At 32.3% G+C, this 22,222-nt stretch overlaps 1 protein-coding gene and 1 pseudogene across 1 annotated transcript; both read right to left on the minus strand.

Moving 5' to 3' along the window:
• Positions 1 to 7,382: 7,382 nt before the first annotated feature.
• On the minus strand, positions 7,383 to 10,808 carry LOC114730480 (uncharacterized; annotated as a pseudogene).
• Positions 10,809 to 19,638: 8,830 nt separating this feature from the next.
• Positions 19,639 to 21,700, minus strand: LOC114730481 (uncharacterized). The gene is made up of 2 exons (XM_028917563.1): positions 21,613 to 21,700; positions 19,639 to 21,206 (listed from the first exon to the last, which is right to left on the minus strand). The coding sequence occupies exons 1-2, from the start codon at positions 21,698 to 21,700 to the stop codon at positions 19,639 to 19,641; spliced, it is 1,656 nt and encodes a 551-aa protein (XP_028773396.1).
• Between the last annotated feature and the right edge of the window lie 522 nt (positions 21,701 to 22,222).

A 22,222-nucleotide genomic window follows, 5' to 3' on the forward strand; every position in this document is an offset into this window, starting at 1 on the left:
GGATATATCCTATCCAAAACATAAAAATTTATATAAAACAAATTTATTGATAAATTATTACAAGAAACGTGATTCACCGAAAATTTAATATGAAACATACATGCGTTTCACAATCTTAATTCTTAAGTCTATATTTCTCCAAAAACAAAAGAAGTGGTTAACATTATATTCAGAAAAATATCTTAAAAAACAATATTAATTCTTAAGAATGCGCATGCTCTTCAATATATTGACTTTAATGTAAATTACATTATTATTATTATTTTTTATAAGTAGACGTGTAGACGGATGCTTCGTGTACGTATAGGATAATAATTATAATAATAATAATCAGTGTCTCTAATATAAAATATAATTCAAATCTTTGAAACAAAAACACTTCACATAAACTTAGGGAAAAAAATTAAAAAAAAGTTAAATAAAAATAAAGTTTTTATCGATTTTTCTTAATAAGTGGGTTAATTTATAACACCTAAATATATAACTTATATGATGAAGCATAATATATATAAGTCTCTGAGATATGATGAAAAGGCTATGAAACCAAAGAAAAAGAGGGCAAAAATAGAGAGAATTTTTCAGGAAAAAAAATATCTTTGAATTTTAAAATTTTTAATTAATCTTATTTACTATATTTTAATAATAATTCACAATATTTAAAAAACAAATGACAACAAATTTTTAAAATTATTTCTGATTTGAGATTTTAAAACTTGGAAGATATTTTTTAAATTTTTTCCCCCAAAAATATAAAGGTGAGATAGAAATTAGAAAAGTGATGTGCATGTGTGAACTTGTAGCTTTTGTTTTCTTATATTTCGTTTGTTAATTGTTATTGGTTGGAACTTTTGACTCATCTGACACTTCCGATGTTCCTACGAAAGGTCCATTTGTTTTTACGACAAGCCGTCCTGGCATTAATTGAAGTGTTTCAACTTTTTTAAGCTCGCCCCGGCGAACAAGGTAATCGGCCAGGCTTTATATAAAATAAATGTATTAATCCTTTGTTCTTGTCTTTACATAGTCTTCCGAAATTCAGTTTGATCTTATTCTCTTTTTTCAAAGTTTAGAACAAGTTTTTCAGACCCGGTTTTGAAAATTAAAAATTAAAAAAATCTGTTTGAATCATTATTTTAATATATATATATATATATATATATATATAAAGCAATCAAACGAAAGGAGAAAGGATAATTTTTGTATTTATAAAAAAAATGTTTCTCCACATATTCTCTAATTTTATAGAAATAAATTAACAAAAGATCAAAGAGATGTTCTGTTTTTTTTTTTTCTCAAGAACAATTTTTATAATTTTTTTTTCAAAACTATATGTAATAATAGCACATTATTAACGAGTTTTTTCCTGTTGTTTTCTCAATAACAAAAAACCGTTCTACAAGGAAAAAATATTGTGCTTTGTTTTAAATATTTTTTTCCACTCAGTGTGTGGCAAAAGGCAAGCACCGTATGATAATGCTTGAAGTTATGATCACGAATTGGATTAATTACGTTAGTCTCGCGAAAAAGATTGAAGAGGCCAATAGAAATACTCCTTTTATCCTTAATATAAAACCCATTTAACTAATTTGATTAGATTAAGAAAGTTAAGTAAGTTAATTAGTTATAAGAAATATGACACATTTTTCCTAAAACACTATAATCATCTTTCTTAATGCCTCCTCTCCCTCTTTTACTTAATTATGGTTGAGGGAGTATCTACAGAGGTAATTTAGAGAAAACTGATAAATATAATAAATGGGTCTTATATTTAGAGCTAAAACCAACTCAATAATTGGGTCTTATATTAAAGACCGGAGGAGTATTAAATTTAAAAAGGATAAAATAATTGTTAAATTTAACAGACACATAACAATTATCTCATAAACGTAAAATAAATATACTAACTATTTTAAAGTTAAAATTTCTTAAAAATTGTTAAACAGTATTATGTATAAAATAATATTGTAATTTGTTTTTTCAATTAATAAAATTGACTTGTTTGTCTACAAAAATATACCTCTTCAGATAAATCATCTCATATATTGATATTAAGAAAAATTACAAATAAAGACCCTCCAATATATAAAATAACTATTAGGGACCCTGAATTTGAAAAATAGCTTCAAAGGATCCGGTCCCAAATTGTAAATATGAAATGATGGTGAAATGTCTAAAATGCCCTTATGTTTTTTTCTCCTTCTTCCTCTCCAAATCTTCATTCCGACCTTTCCTCCTCCTTTTCCTCTCTCTCTTCGTTCTCTCTTTCCTCTCCAAATTTCCTTCCATCTCCTCACTCCTTCCCAAAGTATATGGAACTCACAATGTCCTTCGATAATCCTCTCTTCATTGTCATCCCCATCACTTTCTTCTTATCTTGCTTAGCTGCTCTTTCGTCGACAATGAAGCATCTTTCATCATTCTCTCTGTTGCTGTGGAAGGAGAGGAGAGTCGAGGAGTTTGAGGGAGAGTGACATTCATTTGCAATTTGGGGAGTTTGAAGGAGAGTGACAGTCATTTACAATGCTTGTAATGTTTGCTTCCAATGTGTGCGATGATTACTTGGTGCTGAGACAACACCCAACAAATCTGGATTTTTATTCTTCATTTCTATTTTGATTTTCAGCTTGTGTTCATAATTGAAAATAACAAGTTGACAAGTTCTGATACCCATTTCACGACACGTTCAGTAATGCAAATAACAAGTTTAGCAAGGCAAATAACAACTTCTGATAAGCAATTCATAGAAATTTGAGTTTCTGTGTTAAAATGATAGCATTTTCAGATTTTTTTAGCAGATGAAAAGTTCTGATACACAATTTATGACAAGTTAAGCAAGGCGAATGACAAGTTTAGTAAGGCGAATGACAACTTCTGATAAGCAATTAATAGAAATCTGAGTTTTTGTGTGAAAATAACAGGTTCCCATTAGGTTTTCATACTTTTTCTGTTAAAATGACCGAATTTCCACATTGATTTATGAAATGACAGGTTCACAATAGAAAATGACAAGTTCCCATAAGATTTTCATACTTTTTCATACTTTTTTTTGCTGGAATTACAGTTTGTACATTTTTTATAGCAACCACTTCTGATAAATACGAAATGACAAGTTCACAATGAAAAATGCTAAGTTAAGAATGGCAAATGACAAGTTCCCATAACGTTTTCATACATTTTCATACTTTTTCTGCTGGAATTACAATTTGCACATTTTTTACAGCATCTACTTCTAATAATTGCAAACAAGCTCTAAATTGTGGAAATTAAGTATGATGTTGTATTTCGGTGGATCAATCGATCAAGGTGTGGGATGTGAGGAACAAACGAGCCCTAAATACAGTGCTAAACAAATAAAGTTATCACCTTATATGTAGAATTTGATGATTTCTTATTCATATGATATGACAATTTACATTTGGGATCTCATGGTTGAGGATGCACTTGTGAGTGGATATGATCATCATAGTGCATTTGCCATTGGTGTTGATATGAGCATGCTTCTTGAGGGGCTTATGAGAGTTCTGGTGCTATAATTTTATACATTAGGAGGAAATGAGAGGTGAAGTTGATGATGAAATATGTTAATCAGAAGTGGTTGCTGTCAGAAATCTGCACTGTTATTTCAGCAGAGAAATTTACCATTGTATGAAAACGTGATGGGAACTTCTTATTTTACATACTTAACTTGTCATTCACTATTATAGACTTGTAATTTACTGTTTATCAGAAGTGTTTGCTGTCAAAAATCTGCACATTGTTATTTTAACAGAGAAATTTACAATTGTATGGAAACGTTATGGGAACCTGTCATTTTACATACTTAACTTGTCATTCGCTATTGTGGACTTGTCATTTACTGTTTATCAAAATGGTTGTTATCAGCAATGTGCAAATTGTAATCCCAGCAAAAAGTATGAAAATGTATGAAAACGTTATGGGAACTTTTCATTTGCCATACTTAACTAGTCATTTTCCATTATGAACTTGTCATTTCGTGTTTATCAAAAGTGGGTGCTATCAGAAATGTGCAAATTGTAATTCCAGTAGAAAAAGTATGAAAATGTATGAAAACGTTATGGGAAATTGTCATTTGCCATACTTGGCATTTTTCATTGTGAACTTGTCATTCCGTGTTTATCAGAAGTGGTTGCTGTCAGAAATGTACAAACTGTAATTCCAGCAAAAAAAGTATGAAAGTATATGAAAATCTTATGGGAACTTGTCGTTTTCTATTGTGAACCTGTCATTTTATAAATCAATGTGGAAATTCGGTCATTTTAACAAAAAAAAGTATGAAAACCTAATGGGAACCTGTCGTTTTCACACAAAAACTCAGATTTATATGAACTGCTTATCAGAAGTTGTCATTCGTCTTACTAAACTTGTCATTCGCCTTGCTTAACTTGTCATAAATTGTGTATCAAAACTTGTCATTTGCTAAAGAAATTTGAAAATGCTATCATTTTAACACAGAAACTCGAATTTCTATGAATTGCTTATCAGAAGTTGTTATTTGCCTTGCTAAACTTGTTATTTGCATTACTGAACTTGTCGTAAAGTGGATATTAGAACTTGTCAACTTATTATTTTCAACAACTTATCAAACTTGTTATTTTCAATTATGAATACAAGCTGAATCCAAATTTGTTGGGTGTTGTCTCAGCACCAAGCAATCATCGCACACATTGGAAACAAACATTACAAGTATTGTAAATGACTGTCACTCTCCTTCAAACTCCCCAAATTGCAAATGACTGTCACTCTCCCTCAAACTCCTCGACTCTCCTCTCCTTCCACAGCAACAGAGAGAATGATGGAAGATGCTTCATTGTCGACGAAAGAGCAGCTAAGCAAGATAAGAAGAAAGTGACGGGGGATGACAATGAAGAGAGGATTACCGAATGACATTGTGAGTTCCATATACTTTAGGAAGGAGTGAGGAGATGGAAGGAAATTTGGAGAGGAAAGAGAGAACGAAGAGAGAGAGGAAAAGGAGGAGGAAAGGTCGGGAAGAAGATCTGGAGAGGAAGAAGGAGAAAAAAAACAGAAGGGCATTTTGGACATTCCACCATCATTTTATATTTGCAATTTGGGACCGGGTCTTTTAAAACTATTTTCCAAATTCAGGGTCCCTAATAGTTATTTTATATATTGGAGGGTCTTTATTTGCAATTTTCCCTTGATATTAATAATTGTTTCTAATTTACAGCCTATTGGAATATTATTTTCACACCTTTGGTTATTTTGTTGAAAGCATTCGAAGGTAATCATCTAGCAAATTTTTTAACAACCAAGGCTCTCAATCATTTGATTAAAACAAGTAACTTCTAAAGAATAATAAAGACCTTTCTTGAGTCTGCCTTTGTTCTTCCACGGCAAACTAAACTAAGCTTCACAATAAAAATTATGTTCATAAAATTTTAAGAAAATAATAAATTTTATTCAATCTCTAGTCACAATTCATATACTCTTATATTATGAAGTCCTATCAAAATTTCATATAATTTAATGAATGATATAAATTTTGAAACATGACCTTGGAGTGTTGTTTTCGTCTCATTAAAGACATAGAAAATATCAGTTGCCGGCCTCACCAAAAATTCAAAGATTTTTATTTGACGGAGAATTGTCTGTGATGATCCTTTCTGGGGCAATTTGTTTTTGTTTTGCAACTGGGTTAGCCGGCTGTCGTTTCCTAATATTTTTAACATTTCTAGCGCAATATTGATCCCAAAAAACTTCTAGACAAAATTGAATATTAACCCTTAATTTATATTTAATACCAGTATTCTACTGATTTTTTTATCAATATTATTGTATCTGATTATGTTATGCAATTTTGTTATGAAATTATTGTACTCCTCCGGTCCTTAATATAAAACCTAATTATTAAGTTAATTTTGATCCTAAATATAAGACCTATTTTTCATGTTTATCATTTTTTTAAATTACTCCTATAGATACTCTCTCAATCATAATCAAGTAAGTAAGGAGGGGAGATATTAAAAAAAATAATTATGGTGTTTCAGAAAAAACATGTTATATTTTTTATAATTAACTAACTTACATAACTTTTTTAATTTAATCAAATTAAACAGATTTTATATTAAAAAGCGTAAGAGTATCAAAAAGGGATCGTGAGATTTACTTTATAGTACATAGTAGCAGGATGATGGACGCCAAATGAAGTGCTGACAAAAAGTGAGACTTCATTTACTTTTGAAGCACCTAGATAATGTTGAGTAAAGTGAAGAAAATGTTGCCAACCGCCTCTAGGCGGAATGGCACCTAGTGTGTGCGTGTGTTGGTAATGTGCGGGTTCGATTCCGCCCCTCATGTAACCAAAAAAAAAAAAAAAAGTGAAGAAAATGTTTATTGGTGAATAGTATTGTTGAATTCAACAGGCTTATCAACTGCAGCGAGATCGATGACCCCCTTTTGTGGTGTCATGTTGCGGATATGGTAGTTGATCATCTTGTTTGTGCTATCAGTAGTGGATATACACCAAACGCATTAACGTCCTTTTTGAGACCACCAAAGAAGAGGAAAATTAAAGATGATTAGTATCACAAAAGATTATATACTACTTCCCCTCTTTGTTATAAAATCTCATTTATAAATTATAAATAATGTCTTATAATTAAAACTGCAGATAATATATTAGAACAACGGACCAATTGTCAACTTGAGAGTACTTGGCTAACATGACAAGTTTATCTAGGTGCTTCAAAAGCCCCACAAGCTTTGGTTCCTAACCAAAGAGGGGGGTTTTTTCTTTTGGCAGGTCAAACGGCATATGTTTCAAGAAGGATAATAAAAACAATTTATAGTGCCAAATTGAATCATGAATCGAAAACCACGGGTATCTTATAAACTACCAAACATCCCAATGCATTCCAAAATCAATTATGAACAAAAAATTATGGTTATCTCATGAGTTAGTATCACCCATTTTTCAATTATATTAGTCTCACCATATTTATAATTCACTTTCAACATATTTCATCATAAAGAACTTTAAACCTCATTAATTCTACTTTAAAATTTAATAATTTTTTTAATTTTATCCCTATTTAATATATATGCTTTCTAAGAAAATAATAATATACATACTAATAAATATAGAATAAAATAACACATCCATGTTAAAAATTTAATAATATAAGGAAAAAATATCTATCTCTTTGCTTTGTAAATAAAACTAGACGAGTACTTCCTTCAAAGTTTATCCAAAAAGGGACCCCATTTTCATATAATTTTGTTTGTGGAAGCATTAGCATTTCCATTCAATTCAAATGTATGGATACTAATATTCATGACAAACAATGCAGTTGAACTGTTGAAGGTAGTTGGATCAACAAAACATGATTTCGTGTATTCATTCACGAGTTGTGTGAATTGCTGTATATTTGACATATATGTTGATATATACATTGATGATTATTATCAGCTTCATCTCCATTATAGTTGCTCTTCACCTTCGGACCAGTTGGCCCTTCCTCTCCTAACATTTCACTCGGCAAACTGTTCACAATATTCTCCAAAAACTTTTTCAACTTCCCAGGCAACCATTTCACTTTCTTAAGCTCTTCTGCGATGTCATAGCTTATTACTGGACCCCATTCTCTGAAATAGTTCGGCCATGGCGGCTCCACTATCTTCGATCCCAAATACTTTGCAGAAATCACTTCATAACCCTCTCTCATGTCCATTATTATATTACTTTTCGAAGTAATATCGGTCCCTTGATGGTGGAGACCTGCTTTGGGGTAAAACGCATGGCCATGGAGTGAAGAATAAATGATGGGTTTTTTTTTTGTTCTTGAATTCGAGCTTAGAGGAATCAACCCAGGTAATGCCACTGTGTTCTGAGAAATATACTTTTTTGAGTTCTCCATTGAAATTGCTTACTATTAGTGTCACGTGTTCCCAATTCCCCACATGTTCTCTGATTTTCCCCAAAGAAATGTTGATGAACTCTACTTTTACTCTTTCTAGTCCATTGAATGGGTAATATACCCAAAAGACTATGTTTGTGAATGTTCCACCAAACATGGGTTTTACGTGTAGATACGCTTGTGAGCTTTGTAAGTCACCCCTTTTAACTCTTTCCTTGTTGGCTTTGTCTGCTGGAAGATCCAACCAATAGGAACTGTCATTGTAATGACCCCGAGGAAGATTTGTGCCATTTGGTTGTATTGGGACAGGATGTGATTCATGTCCTCTTTTATAGAGTAGTCCCCCATTTCCAAAAAACCAATTTACAGAGGAAGGGAGGTATTCTTTATTGGGATGTAAGTACATTATTGGAGAGTAAGCTTGTATTATTGCCTGAATTTGTTCTAAATTAGGCAGAGTCTAAGTTTAAATTGGTGTTTTTCAAACAGGATATAGACAGAGAACTGTTATTTCCACCATTTTGAGCTAGAAATATACCTACAGGAAGTCCTTGAGCTTTTGTCCCTCTGTTACTTGGTCTTGTTTCATAAATATTGAACTCATTGAAGTCACTGGATGTTTCTGGTCTCCAAATCCAATTATGTGTCTCAATCTGATTAGTAAGGTCTAACCGGACACACCAAATTTTATCGAGGGAAGGCCTGTCCCGTGTGGTGGTCACAAGATGGCCTACTGCTTTATAGCCATCAGGAGGAGTTGGTAACCAAAAGTAAGCTGGGCTATTTCGACTAATTTGCATAGAGTTGCTGCTCCATATTAGTGTGTAATTAAGTGGCTCCTTTGGTGCTAGCTGACTGGTTGAAGAATTATCTTTGGCCACAAGAACCCATCCAAAAAGAGGCTTGTTGTTGGGTTGGCTATAGTAACCTAATATAGAGAATCCTTCTGGTAGTCCTATTGGTTCAAAGGTTGTGGCCCCAAGATTATCTGGACCACCTTCATAAGATGTCCATACTTTGTTGAATGTTGAAATTTGAGCCACTTGTATGTCTCCCAGATTGATGATCCCACTGGCAAATCCATCACCTACATGCAAAGGAGTAATCCATCACCAATAGGAATTGGCTAGATAGAGAGCAGCATATAGGTCACATCTGATAAATTTTGACAGCATCTGGAATATCACTGTACTTTAGATTATAGTTGAACCTCACATATTTTGCCCAAAAGAAGCGAACTGTCATTTGTGTTCAGGATATGATATAACTCTTTCATTTTTTTTTCCCCTTGCCAACAGATACAACTGTTTTCTGAAGCATCAATGCTTTGCAGAGAGATACTACAAATGTGGAACATGAATCGGTTGTGTTCTATGGTTACATTTGATATAAAATATTGAAAATGAAGGATAAAGATTGGGATTGAGGTTGAAAACACATGTTAAAGAGATACTTAACATGAGTGAACATAACAGAAACAGTTGTATCTTTTTAACATATGTTCTCTCTTTTGAACAAGTAATAGAGAGGAAAAGAGAGGACAGAATGATGACAAAGGTTATTTACCTCGTGGCCAGACTGGTGTTCGCGCAGGAAGCTTGAAAGTTGCGTCAATGGGAAGTGTTTGATCTTTCTTGGAGATACCCTTTGCACAAGAGAGAGCAAGACAATTTCCCAGCTCTGTTTTTATCTCAAGAAGATCGAATCCCAAGGCATATAAGGCGAATATTCCTTTGATATGTGCTAAATGTGACGGTAGAAGCTATGTAAGGTCATTGAATTAGCAAATTTATGTGTGGTAACAAAAACGACGTCCCAGTGACGTGTCGTTCAAGGAAGCCGTTTTGCCCCTGCAGCTATTCTTCTGGGCTTCATGGGATACGATCATTTATTTCTTGATTGAATGTATGATTCAACTGATTTAAAACAAGCATTAGGCATCTAATTATCATGAATCAGAATATTCATTTTATTCTATCACATAGTGCGTAATATGGAAGTTACCAGATAAAACTGAAGTTTTAAAAAAAAAATCCTCATTCCTATGGCTTAATTATAAATATGCATCTTACATTATTCATTTTAATTTGAATGTTTTATTTAGCTTCTTATTAGCTAAATCATAAATTCAAAACTTTATAGAAGTTTACCAACATTAAAGGAGAAAATAGCTAACCTACATCAAAGAAAAGCTAATAGATAACATATTTTATTATATTATCTTTAGGCTAGTTTTTAACTTTTTATCACTAAATTGAATTCGTTTCATTCACTAATTATAAATTTTTTTTAATGATATTTATAGTATGATTGCAATCATTTTTCAATAATGTCAATACTTTTATTTTTATTCTTGAATTGGAGTAAAAAAATTATTTACCTTCTTAATAATTCATTTTTATTTTGATATTTTATGTTATTATTTTTGTTATGTAAATAAAGCATTCTTTTTCCTTATTTTTAATGTTTATCATCATTTCATGTCGAATTAATATATGTGTATAAATAAATTTGAAAATGTGTAAAAACAATAAAAAATTTGAAGATTATGTTATGATTCATTTGTTATAAAAAATTCCAACAAAAGTTAGCACGTAAAAGTTAATATCATTTCACAATTTTTTTCTTATGTTCATTTTTTTTTTCCTTTTCGACCCTCACATAGCCTATGCCTAGAAATCTCAAAGAAAAATAACAACATACACCAGAAGCGTATAGATCCAAGAAAATTAGGAGACATAACAGGAAGGGAAAATGAAAAATTAGAAAATTTTACAGAATCTCACCCGAGAATGCCTTAAACTTCCCTACTGCATCTTTGGCCGGTAGCCTCGCCGCCTCATGAACTGCCCATAGAAACACAGACAATACAGACCCTAAAACTATCATATTCATCATTTTCTTCTTCATCGTTCTCCAAACCCTATTTTCTCTCTACCTCCACATATTATCAACAAAACCCATAAGCTAGCCTCTCCTTCTGTGTGTGTGTGTGAGAGAGAGAGAGAGAGAGAGAGAGATCAGATTTCCTTACGTCCTTCCCTTGTTTTGGCAAATATGTGTGTGTGTGCATATATACAAATATGCTTGCATGCGCACATATATATATATATATATATATATTGCTTGAACCATATGGGAATATAAGTACATTATTGAACTGTGTTTAGTGTATTCTTCTCTCTCGTTTTCTTTTGCGTTTTCAGTGATGATATCAATCAGCAGCTTTTCTTGGAAACGACGTACGTCGAGTACTGAGAGAGATACTTAAATGAAATATATACAGTATAAATCAATAAGATTACATTTGTGGTTTTTTTTTAAGATTTGACATAATGCATATCCTTCTTCGATCCTAAATACAAGACTAATTTTATAACATAAATTATACTGTAAAATGAGTTTTATATTTGAAAAAATGACACTAAGGTCCCATGCAACATAAAATACTACAAAAAGGTCCCAGGAAATTTGGTAATGATTCTGAAGTCCCAAAGGGACTTGATTGCAATTTGGTGAATTGTAAAAAGACGTCTCTGCCCCTGGTGAGATGCATCTAAACTAACTCAAAGCTGCCCTATTTTTCAATCTGAAAATCAGCACTCTATACGCAGGAAGCAAGAGAGAAAAAACCCAAATTTCATTCTGCTTCTTCCCCCATTCCCATCTGAAAATCTCATCCACTTTATTAATGTCAATCATTGGCAAAAATCACTTGTGTTTTTGGTTTGGTGTGTGTTTGGTCATTCAAGTTAGGGTTTTATTATAGATGGGTAGGGTGATTATAGGTGTTCTGTTTTTAGGTATATTGTGGGTGGATTGAAGGTAGGCTTGCTTTGTCTGAGCATGGTTCAGAGGGAATTGATGAGAAAGATGAAGATTGGTGTGATTAGAAACCCTTACTGCGAAATAGGAAAATATGTTGTCAATAGGGTCGCGACAGTTGTCAGTATAGCTCCTTGACTTGTCAATAGTAACAGCATTGTACAGATTTATATTAACTGATTTTTTAAATTTTTTACACAAAGGTCATGATCTTCTGTACCCTTGACTCATTGGTAGAGGTCACAAAAAGAGGAAGAAGAGGCAATAAAGAAGGGTGAGTAGTTACATGAGGCAAAAAAAAAAAAAAAAAAGAGGCCACTTTGATCCTAGACAAATGATGACAAAAGAATTTTTTCGTAAATAGAAGTGACATAAATTTTTTTGTAGATGTCACAACACACAAATAATTAGTTTAATACTGGATACATGCAACTATATATTTTTTTTTAATGGGGTTATAAAATCAGTGCAATTACATGTATATGAAGTTGTAAATGAAAGTTAGCTGTGTATTACATTCTGATGCATAGTTAGTTGTCATTATCCGCACCCTTCATTGTCAATATATGCTTCGTCACTTGTCACTCACTACACCATCAGTTGTCAATTAATGTGTTGATATAAATTTTTAAAAAATATGATTTTCATTACATAATGTTATACAACATCATACAATATCACTAATTTCTCAAAACTAATCCATTTTTTATAATGTGATATAGAATAGTTATTAAAAGTCAATCATCACTGATATGAAGTCATAAAATCACTTGTCATGAACAGCATATTCACTTGTTAATGGTTTTGCTCTGTTCTGATGTTAGTTTACTAGCAAAGGAAGAAAAAATGAAGGTTAATGTGGGTAGAAACTCTTAGCACGAAATATGTTGTCAATCAGGTTGCGATAGTTGTCAACGTGTGCCACAACAGTTGTCAACGTAGCTCCTTGACTTGTCAATGACAGTTACGTGATTCTTGATGTAGGTTTAAATTATTGATGGCGAGTCCATCTGAAAAGCATCTATTTTGCTTTGTTCACATAGGGAGAAAGTTTATAAATGATAGAGAAGATGATATGAGATATGTGGGAGGTAGTGTAAGAACAACAATATAAAGGAGGGTACAAGTTATGAAGAATTGAAGGAAATTATATCATCAATTGCTGAAAACGAAAGTAACTCATTTCTTTTGAAATTCTCAGTTGTGTATAGCTCAACAGCATCCAGCTTAGAAATTACTCCCTCTGTTCCTTATTATAAGAGACATTTGATGCTCATAGCATGTTCCTATATATCGGAGACACTTAAAAGTTGTCTCTACTTTTTTGTATTGATTTCCTATTTTACCCATATTTATTTTATCTCCAATTCACACTCTCTCTCCCTCTCACTTCTCTTTCTTTTAATAATTTAATTCTTCTCTCTCTCCTTATTAATGAGGGCATTTTTGGGGAAAAAATTATACTTTTTACACATTGATTGTTCTTAACTAATTTTAACTGCTTTTTTTATTAACGTAATTTGGTTATTTGTCTCTTATAATAAGGAACGGAGGGAATAACAACCTGAGTTATCCAAAATAACAAGTAATATAACAGGAGTTAATAACAAGTGGTATAACAATTTCATAACAAATGAATGTGTGGATATTAATAATTAATATTAAAAAATTTTACAACTGAAGGTGTCATTTATTTATAATGTTAAGTGATATTTGCATTAAAACATAATTATTAAGAAGAAGGTGTTACTCAAATTTATGTTCAATTGATAAGAGACAGTGCCTTCATTAACAAGTCACAGTACTCTATTGGCAAGTCATAGTGCCACCATTGACAAGTCATAGTGTCACCATTGACAAGTTAATGTGCCACCATTGACAACTGATAATCCGCTGTGGCGTTTGACCATATCTGTCGCGGCACCCCCATCTGTCCCAAGGAGTTGCCATTCTGTGTAAGGCACCGCGACGCCTAATCATATCCGCCGCAGTGCCCAAACCTTTCAAGAAGTTATTCGGTGAATAACAAGTCACAGTGCTACCATTGACAAGTCAGTGTGCTACCATTGATAAGTCATAGTGCTACCATTGATAAGTCATAGTGCTTCTATTGACAAGTCATAGTGCCACCATTGACACTTCATTAATAATAATTATATATGACAATATAACTAAAATATAATATAACAAAGTAATTGAAAATATCATATGATACTAAAACAGGTTATGTAATTTGAATTCATATTGTTTACAACTTACATCAGCAAATTAATTGACAAGTCACAATGCTCCATTGACAAGTTATAATAGGTCTAATAACAATGCAGGGTGCGGATAATGACAATTGAAATGACAGCAGAATCTAACATGTCAAGTTACACTGAAACCATTAACAAGTGAATATGTTGTTCATGACAAGTGATTTTATGACTTCATATCAGTGATGATTGACTTTTAATAACTATTCTATATCATATTATAAAAAAATGGATTAGTTTTGAGGAATTAGTGATATTGTATGACGTTGTATAACATTATGTAATGAAAATCATTTTTTTAAATTTATATCAGCACATTAAGTGACAACTGATGGTGCAATGAGTGACAAGTGACGAAGCATATATTGACAATGAAGGGTGCAAATAATGACAACTAACTATGCATCAGAATGTAATACACAACTAACTTTCATTTACAACTTCATATACATGTAATTACACCGATTTTATAACCCCATTAAAAAAAACATATAGTTGCATGTATCCAGTATTAAACTAATTATTGTGTGTGTTGTGACATCTACAAAAAAATTTATGTCACTTCTATTTACCAAAAAATTCTTTTGCCATCATTTGTCTATGATCAAAGTGGCTTTTTTTTTTTTTTCTTTTTTTGCCTCATGTAACTACTCACCCTTTTTTGTTGCCTCTTCTTCCTCTTTTTGTGACCTCTACCAATGAGTCAAGGGTACAGAAGGTCATGGCCTTTGTGTAAAAAATTTAAAAAATCAATTAATGTAAATCTGTACAATGCTGTTACTATTGACAAGTCAAGGAGCTGTATTGACAACTGTCGCGGCCCTATTGACAACATATTTTCCTATTTCGCAGTAAGGGTTTCTAATCACACCAACCTTCATCTTTCTCATCAATTCCCCTTGAACCATATCCAGACAGAGCAAGCCTACCTTTAATCCACCCACAATATACCCAGAAACAAAACATCCATAATCACTCTACTCACCTATAATAAAACCCCAACTTGAATGACCAAACACAAACCAAACCAAAAACACAAGCGATTTTTGCCAATGATTGACATTAATAGAGTCGATGAGATTTTCAGATGGGAGTGGGGGAAGAAGCAGAATGAAGTTTGGGGTTTTTCTCTCTTGCTTCCTGCATATAGAGTGCTGATTTTCAGACTGAAAAACAGGGTAGCTTTGAGTTAGTTTTGATGCATCTCACCAGGGGCAGAGGCGTCTTTTTACAGTTCACCAAATTGTATTCAAGTCCCTTTGGGACTTCAGAATCATTACCAAATTTCCTAGGACCTTTTTGTAGTATTTTGTGTTACATGGGACCTCAATGTCATTTTCCTTTTATATTTAACACAGGAAGAGTACATACTTTTACGACTTCATGAAGCTCCAAGCTAATCCGTTAAACTTTGTTTTTGACTATTAACCTTAGTGGTTGAAGAAATAACTAATTAAACTATAATAATGGGAACTTCTCGTGTCAAACAAATATTTGGCCATGCAGGCATATGACATAGAATAATTACTAGAGCTGGGAAAACAGGCCGGCCCTGCAGGGCTGGCGAGCTTAAAAGGGCTGACCCTCCGGGACCGTAATTTCAAAAATACCTTAATTTGCTCAGACTGGCCTATGGACTTTTGGTCTGTTTTAAAAAAAAAATTTGTTTTTCATATTTCTGACATGTTTTATAAAAAATAAAAAATAAACTAATAAAATTACTAGTAAAAGATAGAATATGAATAAAATTAAGTCACAAATATAAAAGATCATCATATCCAAATGTCCATCAACATACAAAAAATCTAAAACATCTATTAGACATAACAAGTCAATAACATTAACATCAATAAGTTCCATTAAAAGTAGACAAATGCTTTCACTAAAAAAAAAGAAAAAGTGGACAAACACTATCGTCACTATCATCAATTGTAAGAACATTTGATTGTGCTTCACTAGTAATAGGCTCTTCTTAACTTTTAAAAATATCAATGATTTCTTCTTAATACTATTTAGCTATTATGGAGTCTAATATGTTTTCTTTTGTATTTTTGAATTGAATTTTTTCCCACCAATAAGTTTATTTAAAAGTATCAATGTTAAGTTTGTTCTAGAGGTTTCAACTTAGCAACTACTGGGGATTGATTCTATGTTGTCTACTTACTATCTCCGATCCTAATTATAAGACCCTGTTTGTAGTCTACAAATGGGGTCTTATAATTAGGACCGGAAGTAGTATTTTTTTTCCTCAGGCTTTAATTGTGAAAATCACTTTGCTACACAGTCTTATGGGAAGTTTGAAATATCTTAGCACTTTGAATTAATCCATAGTATCCTTTTAATGAGCTAACTGTGTCATCTTTTTTTTTTTTTTGGTTTTGTTCAGAATGGTCACTTTTGGTTTTGTCTAGCTCACTTGTCTAACTTTATTTAAATATAGAGTAAAAATTTTGATATAGTCACTATAGAAAAAGTGTTAACTTATTTATTAAAATTTTATAACATATATACAAATTGATACATATCTGTTGGTTCAACCATTAAAATTTTTATTTTAATACAGGGAATATATTTTAATATATAACTGTTGATTCAAATAAATACAAATTTGAAATTTGATTTAAAATATAGAGAATATATTTTTATTTATTTTAACATCATTAAAGACTGAGGTATGAGTTGAAAGTGAATGAAAGACTGAAAGTAAAACTTAGAGAGGAAGAGTATGTAAAATGTTAGGGATGTAGGGTTTGTTTGGTTGGAGAGAAGGGAAGAGAAGGGGAGGGGAGGGGAGGGGAGGGGAGGGGAAATGAGCCCCTCCTCTCATTTGGTTAAAAATTTTGGAGGAGAGGGAAGCCAAAATGTCCCTCCTCTCCCTCCCCTCCCCCCATTTTAGCTCCCTTGCAAATTGGAGGTTTTTGGATGAGAGCTAAAATTTTAGATCATCATACCCTTATGATTTTTTTAATATTCCACTACTACACATAAAATATATTATTATAATATTTATTTTAAATAAAAATATATTATCTTAAGTAAAAAAATAAAAATATATAAATTATTATAATTAAAAATATATTATAAAAGAATTAATTAAAAAAAAATTATTTAAATAAAAAATTATAATATCATAAAATTAATTTTTTTTTTAAATATATTATTTATTAAATATATTTTAAAGCTGACAAAAGGATAGCCTAAAGAGAATAAAATTTCATTTTTCTTAGAGCATATAGAATTTATTTAATTATTTCAAATATATTATTATATTAATTAGAATAAAAAATTACTGTACCAATTTTTCAATGCATATATTAACATGATAAGATTGAATTTTCATTAAATTATATAATTTAAATTAAGATGTAAATTAATTTATATAATATATCAATAAAAAATATAAACTAATATATAAGTGTAAAATGGTAAATTATTTATTACTATCCCTTCCCTTCCCTTCTTGAACCAAACGAGAGATCATTAAATAGCATTCCCTCTCTTTTTTTGAATCAAACCAAATAAGATGAGGATAAAACCCCCTCCCCTACCCCTCCCCTCCCCTACCCCACCCTCCCCTCAAACCAAACAGGCCTTTAGGTTAGGGTCAAGAAAAAAATATAAATTAAGAAAAAAAATTACTGTTGGTGGGCTTAAACAAGCCGGCTTTTTTATTTTTCAGCGCTGCAGGACTGGCCCTTTTAGGTCCAAGTTTCCTTTAGAGATCCCAATTACAAGTCTAGCCCTCAACTCAAACAGGCTTAAATGGACCGGCCTGACGGACTCGACCAGTTTTTTAGCTCTAAATTAATTACGGATCTGCAGGGGTCTCAATGATTCTTCTAACCCCCCATAATTCATAACAGGAAAAATTTGCCTTGATGGTGACGGACGATGACGATGATCTCCAACAAAAGTATTCAAGTTGAAGGGAAAATCAGAAGGCGATATATTTTTAATCCTTTAATTTTGTACAAGGTTTCTGTTTGGTCCCTTAACTTTAAAAAGTATACTTTTAATCCTTTAACCCTAAATTTTTTTAAAAAAATGATGACATTAAGATCTTAAATGTTAATAAAATATTCTCAAATGCTAACATATTAAGTTTAATTTTCAAAACATCTATGATTATTGCAAAAAATCATCATCGAGTCCTAATAATTTTAGGATTAAATGACTAAATGTATATTTTTTAAAGTTAAGGGATCAAATCAAAACCATGTATAAAGTTAGAGGACTAAACATATATTTTGGTCAAAAAAATATTAAAAACTTACTAGAAAGTAATGACAATTACGCGTAGCTTACTCAAAATTCAAATTCAAAGTACTTATATGTATTTTCACACTTTCAATATATATATTGTTATGTCCTATAAAGCTATGGTAGAAAGCTTGTGATAGAATAAAATGAAACAGTCAATAGAATGGAATGAAAGGTTCCATTATTTAAAAGTTTTATATTCGTGAAGGAATTATTTCACTCGATTATTATTTTAAGAGTTAATTGATGTAATATGAAATTGAATGGAGTAAAAAAGGACACAACTATGTTTTTTCAATTTCAGACTTTTTAGCTAACTCAGAAGGAAGATTGTTATGAGTAAATTTTTTTTTTTAGCCTTTCCTTCCTATATGATAATTTGGTAAGAACATCTTAAAAAATAGTAATAATAATCGCCGTTGCATCAGATTTATTCATAATTATTTCTTTTTTTGTACGTAAGCTTTTGTTATCAAATAAAAAATTACATCGGTGATATTTGCAACTGAACACTATTTAAAAAATATATATAACATATTACTCATCCACTCCTTAGTATAAAACCTAATTGTTGAGTTGATTTTGGTCCTAAATATAAGATATATTTCTTATATTTATCAATTTTTTTCAAATTACCTTTATGAATACTCCCTCAACCATAATCAAGTAAAAAAAAAGAGAGGAAGAATATTAAAAAAGATGATTATGATGTTTTAGGAAAAACATGTTATATTTTTTATAATTAACCAACTTACCTAACTTTCTTAATCTAATCAAATTAGTTAAATATATTTTATATTAAGGACTAGATGAGTATAAAGTTTTTATATGGAGCATTATCATTGGTTTATACCGGATGGAAAGGGGAAGGACTGTTCTGCAAGCATTATCATTAGTTTAAACTTTAAACAATATTATGAATAGGGAAAACCATATTGGAGGTACCTATACTTTCTCTCAATTTTTAATTTGGTACCTATGTGTTTTTTTCCCTTTAATTAAACATTTAATTTTATACTTTTAGCAACATTAGCTCTTATAACTTTGTTCTATTGATATTTTTAGTCTCTACATAAGGATTAATGATGTTAATAGAGCAAAATTAAAGATTTAGTTAAGAATAAAAAACACATAGGTACCAAATTGAAAATTGAGAGAAAGTATAGGTACCTCCAATATGGTTTTCCCTTATGAATATAAAAATATTTATATAAACACAAATCAATTTTAGTAGCCTTATTTTTTCCCTTCACGGAATGGTTCATCTCTCACTCAATCAGAATATTGCTTGATCATCGAGTAAGGGGTTGGGTTTCAATAAAACTGAGTCATTTGAAATTTCTGAAAAATAGTAATTAAACTATTCATAAGAAACAATACATTTACAGGTCTTGCAATCAATGAACAACTTCATCTCCATTCCAATTGTTCTTCACCTTCGGACCAGTGGGTCCTTCCTCTCCTAACAGTTCATTCGGCAAGCTTCTCACCAATTTCTCCAAAAGCTTTTTCAACTTCCTAGGCAACCATTTCTCCATCTTCTTCAGCTCTTCTGCAATATCATAGCTTATCTTTGGACCCCATTCTCTAAAATAGTTCAGCCATGGCAGCTCCACAATCTCTGACCTCAGAGACTCAGTGGAAACCACTTCATATCCTACCCCCATGTCCACTACCAAATCACTTTCCGCAGTATCGTTCCTAAGTCCAACACTATTAGTCCCTTGAGGATTGAGCCCTGCTCTAGGGTAAAACGCATGGCCATAAAGTGAAGAATATACGACGGGTTTGTTTCCATTCTTGAATTCAAGATTGAAGGAATCAACCCAAGTACCGCCACTGTGTTGCGAGAAATATAGCTTTCTGAGTTCTCCATCGAAATTGCTCACTCTTAGTGTCACGTGTTCCCAGTCCCCCACATGTTGGCCAATTTTCCCTAGTGAAATAGTGATGAACTCTACTTTTGCTCTTGCTGGTCCATTGAATGGATAGTATACCCAACAGGCTATGTCTGTGAATGTTCCACCAAACATGGGTTTTATGTGCAGATATGCTTTTGAGCTTTGTAAATCACCCCTTTTAACTCTTTCCTTGTTGGCTTTGTCTGCTGGAAGATCTAGCCAATAGGAGCCATCATTGTTATGATCTTGGGGAAGATTAGTGCCATTTGGTTGTATTGGGGTAGGTTGTGATTCTTCTCCTCTTTTATAGAGCAATCCTCCATTGGTGAAAAACCAATTTACAGAGGAAGGGAGGTATTGTTCTTTAGGATGTAGGTACATTATTGGAGAGTAAACTTGGACTATTGCTTGAATTTGTTTTAGATTTGGCATAGAGGTGAAGTTAACGTTGGTGTTTTTCAAAGAGGACATAGCCAAAGCACCGGTAATTCCACCATTTTGAGCTAGAAATGTTCCTACAAGAAGTCCTGGGGCTTGGGTTCCCCTATTTCTTGGTCTTGTTTCATAGAGATTGAACCCATTGGAGTCATTGGATTTTCCTGGCCCCCAAATCCATCCGTATGTCTCAATCTCATCAGTGAGGTCTGACCGGACACATCGAACTTTGTCCAAGGAAGGCTTGTCTGGTGTTGTGGTCACAACATGTCCTGCTGCTATATAGCCATTCGGAGGGCTTGGTTGCCAAAAATAGGCTGAGCCATTTTGATTGACTTTTAAGGACTTGGTGTTCCATATCAAACTGTAGTCAAGTGGTTCCTTTAGAGCAGGGCTACTGGTTGAAGAGTTATCTTTGGCCAAAAGAACCCACCCAGAAAAGGGCTTGTTGTTAGGTTGGCTATAACAACCCAACATACAGAATCTTTCTGGTAATCCTGTTGGTTCAAAGATTGTAGCGCCAAGATTACTCAGACCACCTTCGTAGGATGTCCATACTTTGTTAAATGTTGAAACCTGCGCCACTTGTAGCTCACCCAAATTGACGATCCCACTAGCAAATCCATCACCTACGTACATGTAAAATGATAACAATCCTTCCTCATTGTGACAATATTTGACATAATTAATACTTACGTACGTCAAACTGTACTTAAAACCTCACATATTTTGTCCTAAACCAGAGTACAATCTGTGACACATGGGGTGTTGGGCATGTTTAATATATGAAATAAGTTTGTTTCTGGAAGTCTAAATGCTTTGCAGAGAGATGCTCCAAATATGGAATATGAAGCTTAAGTGTGTCTAACAAGTGTTCAAGACCTGTGCCAAACTTGTTCTGTTATGTAATTATTCATAATTGCTCTGCGTCTGTTATGTTCTGCATCTTTGCTTTTTCTTTTTCGAATGTATCTTTGCTTTTAAACAAGAAAGGGGGGAAAAAATAAAATAGTATATGGAGATAATAATTATTACCTGGTGGCCAAACCGGTGTTGGAGCAGGAAGCTTGAAGGTGGTATCAATGGGAAGACTTTGATCCTTCCTGGTAAGACAATTCCCCATCTCTGTTTTTGATCACAACGAAAATTGAATCCAAAGGTAAGCTGAATATAATGGTCTTATACAATAACTACGGAATTTGCGAGGAGCATATTCATTTCATGACAGAAGAAGTTTGAGTGAAAACAAAATTGATGATGTGTCGTGCAAGGAAGCCATTTTATCTCTATATGCATATAATTTTCTCTTTCTTGCCGTTCTTGTTAATGCTACCTTGTTAACCTTGAATCCTTCTTCAAGATGCATGATTTTTAATTTGAATGCTTGACTCTGATTTAGAACAAGCGTGAAAGGGATCATATTATAAATAAGTAAAATAAGATGCAGGATTTTCAATTTGGGGACATGTCCTTTTGGGGGTTTGTTAACGAGGATATATCTGACTATGTAAGAAAAGACATGCACATAAGTAATTGCTTGCCAGTAAACTTGGATTTCCGAGTTGCCATTCGTAACGAACTAATCCTCCAATGGCTCACTTTCTTGTGTTTTTCATTTTATTCTTGAAGGACTCAAACATCTCAT

The sequence above is a fragment of the Neltuma alba genome, unplaced genomic scaffold (genome assembly GCF_004799145.2).
Source record: "Neltuma alba isolate B1F8T4 unplaced genomic scaffold, ASM479914v2 tig00012734_pilon, whole genome shotgun sequence".
In the NCBI taxonomy this organism is placed as follows: Eukaryota; Viridiplantae; Streptophyta; class Magnoliopsida; order Fabales; family Fabaceae; genus Neltuma; species Neltuma alba.

What these genes read in the sequence shown, in the direction of transcription:
- LOC114730481 (XM_028917563.1), bottom strand. Translation starts at nt 21,700, where the DNA reads ATGGGGAATTGTCTTACCAGGAAGGATCAAAGTCTTCCCATTGATACC. An exon ending in AACACCGGTTTGGCCACCAG is followed by an intron (nt 21,207 to 21,612) that starts GTAATAATTATT and finishes ACATGTACGTAG; the next exon opens with GTGATGGATTTGCTAGTGGG.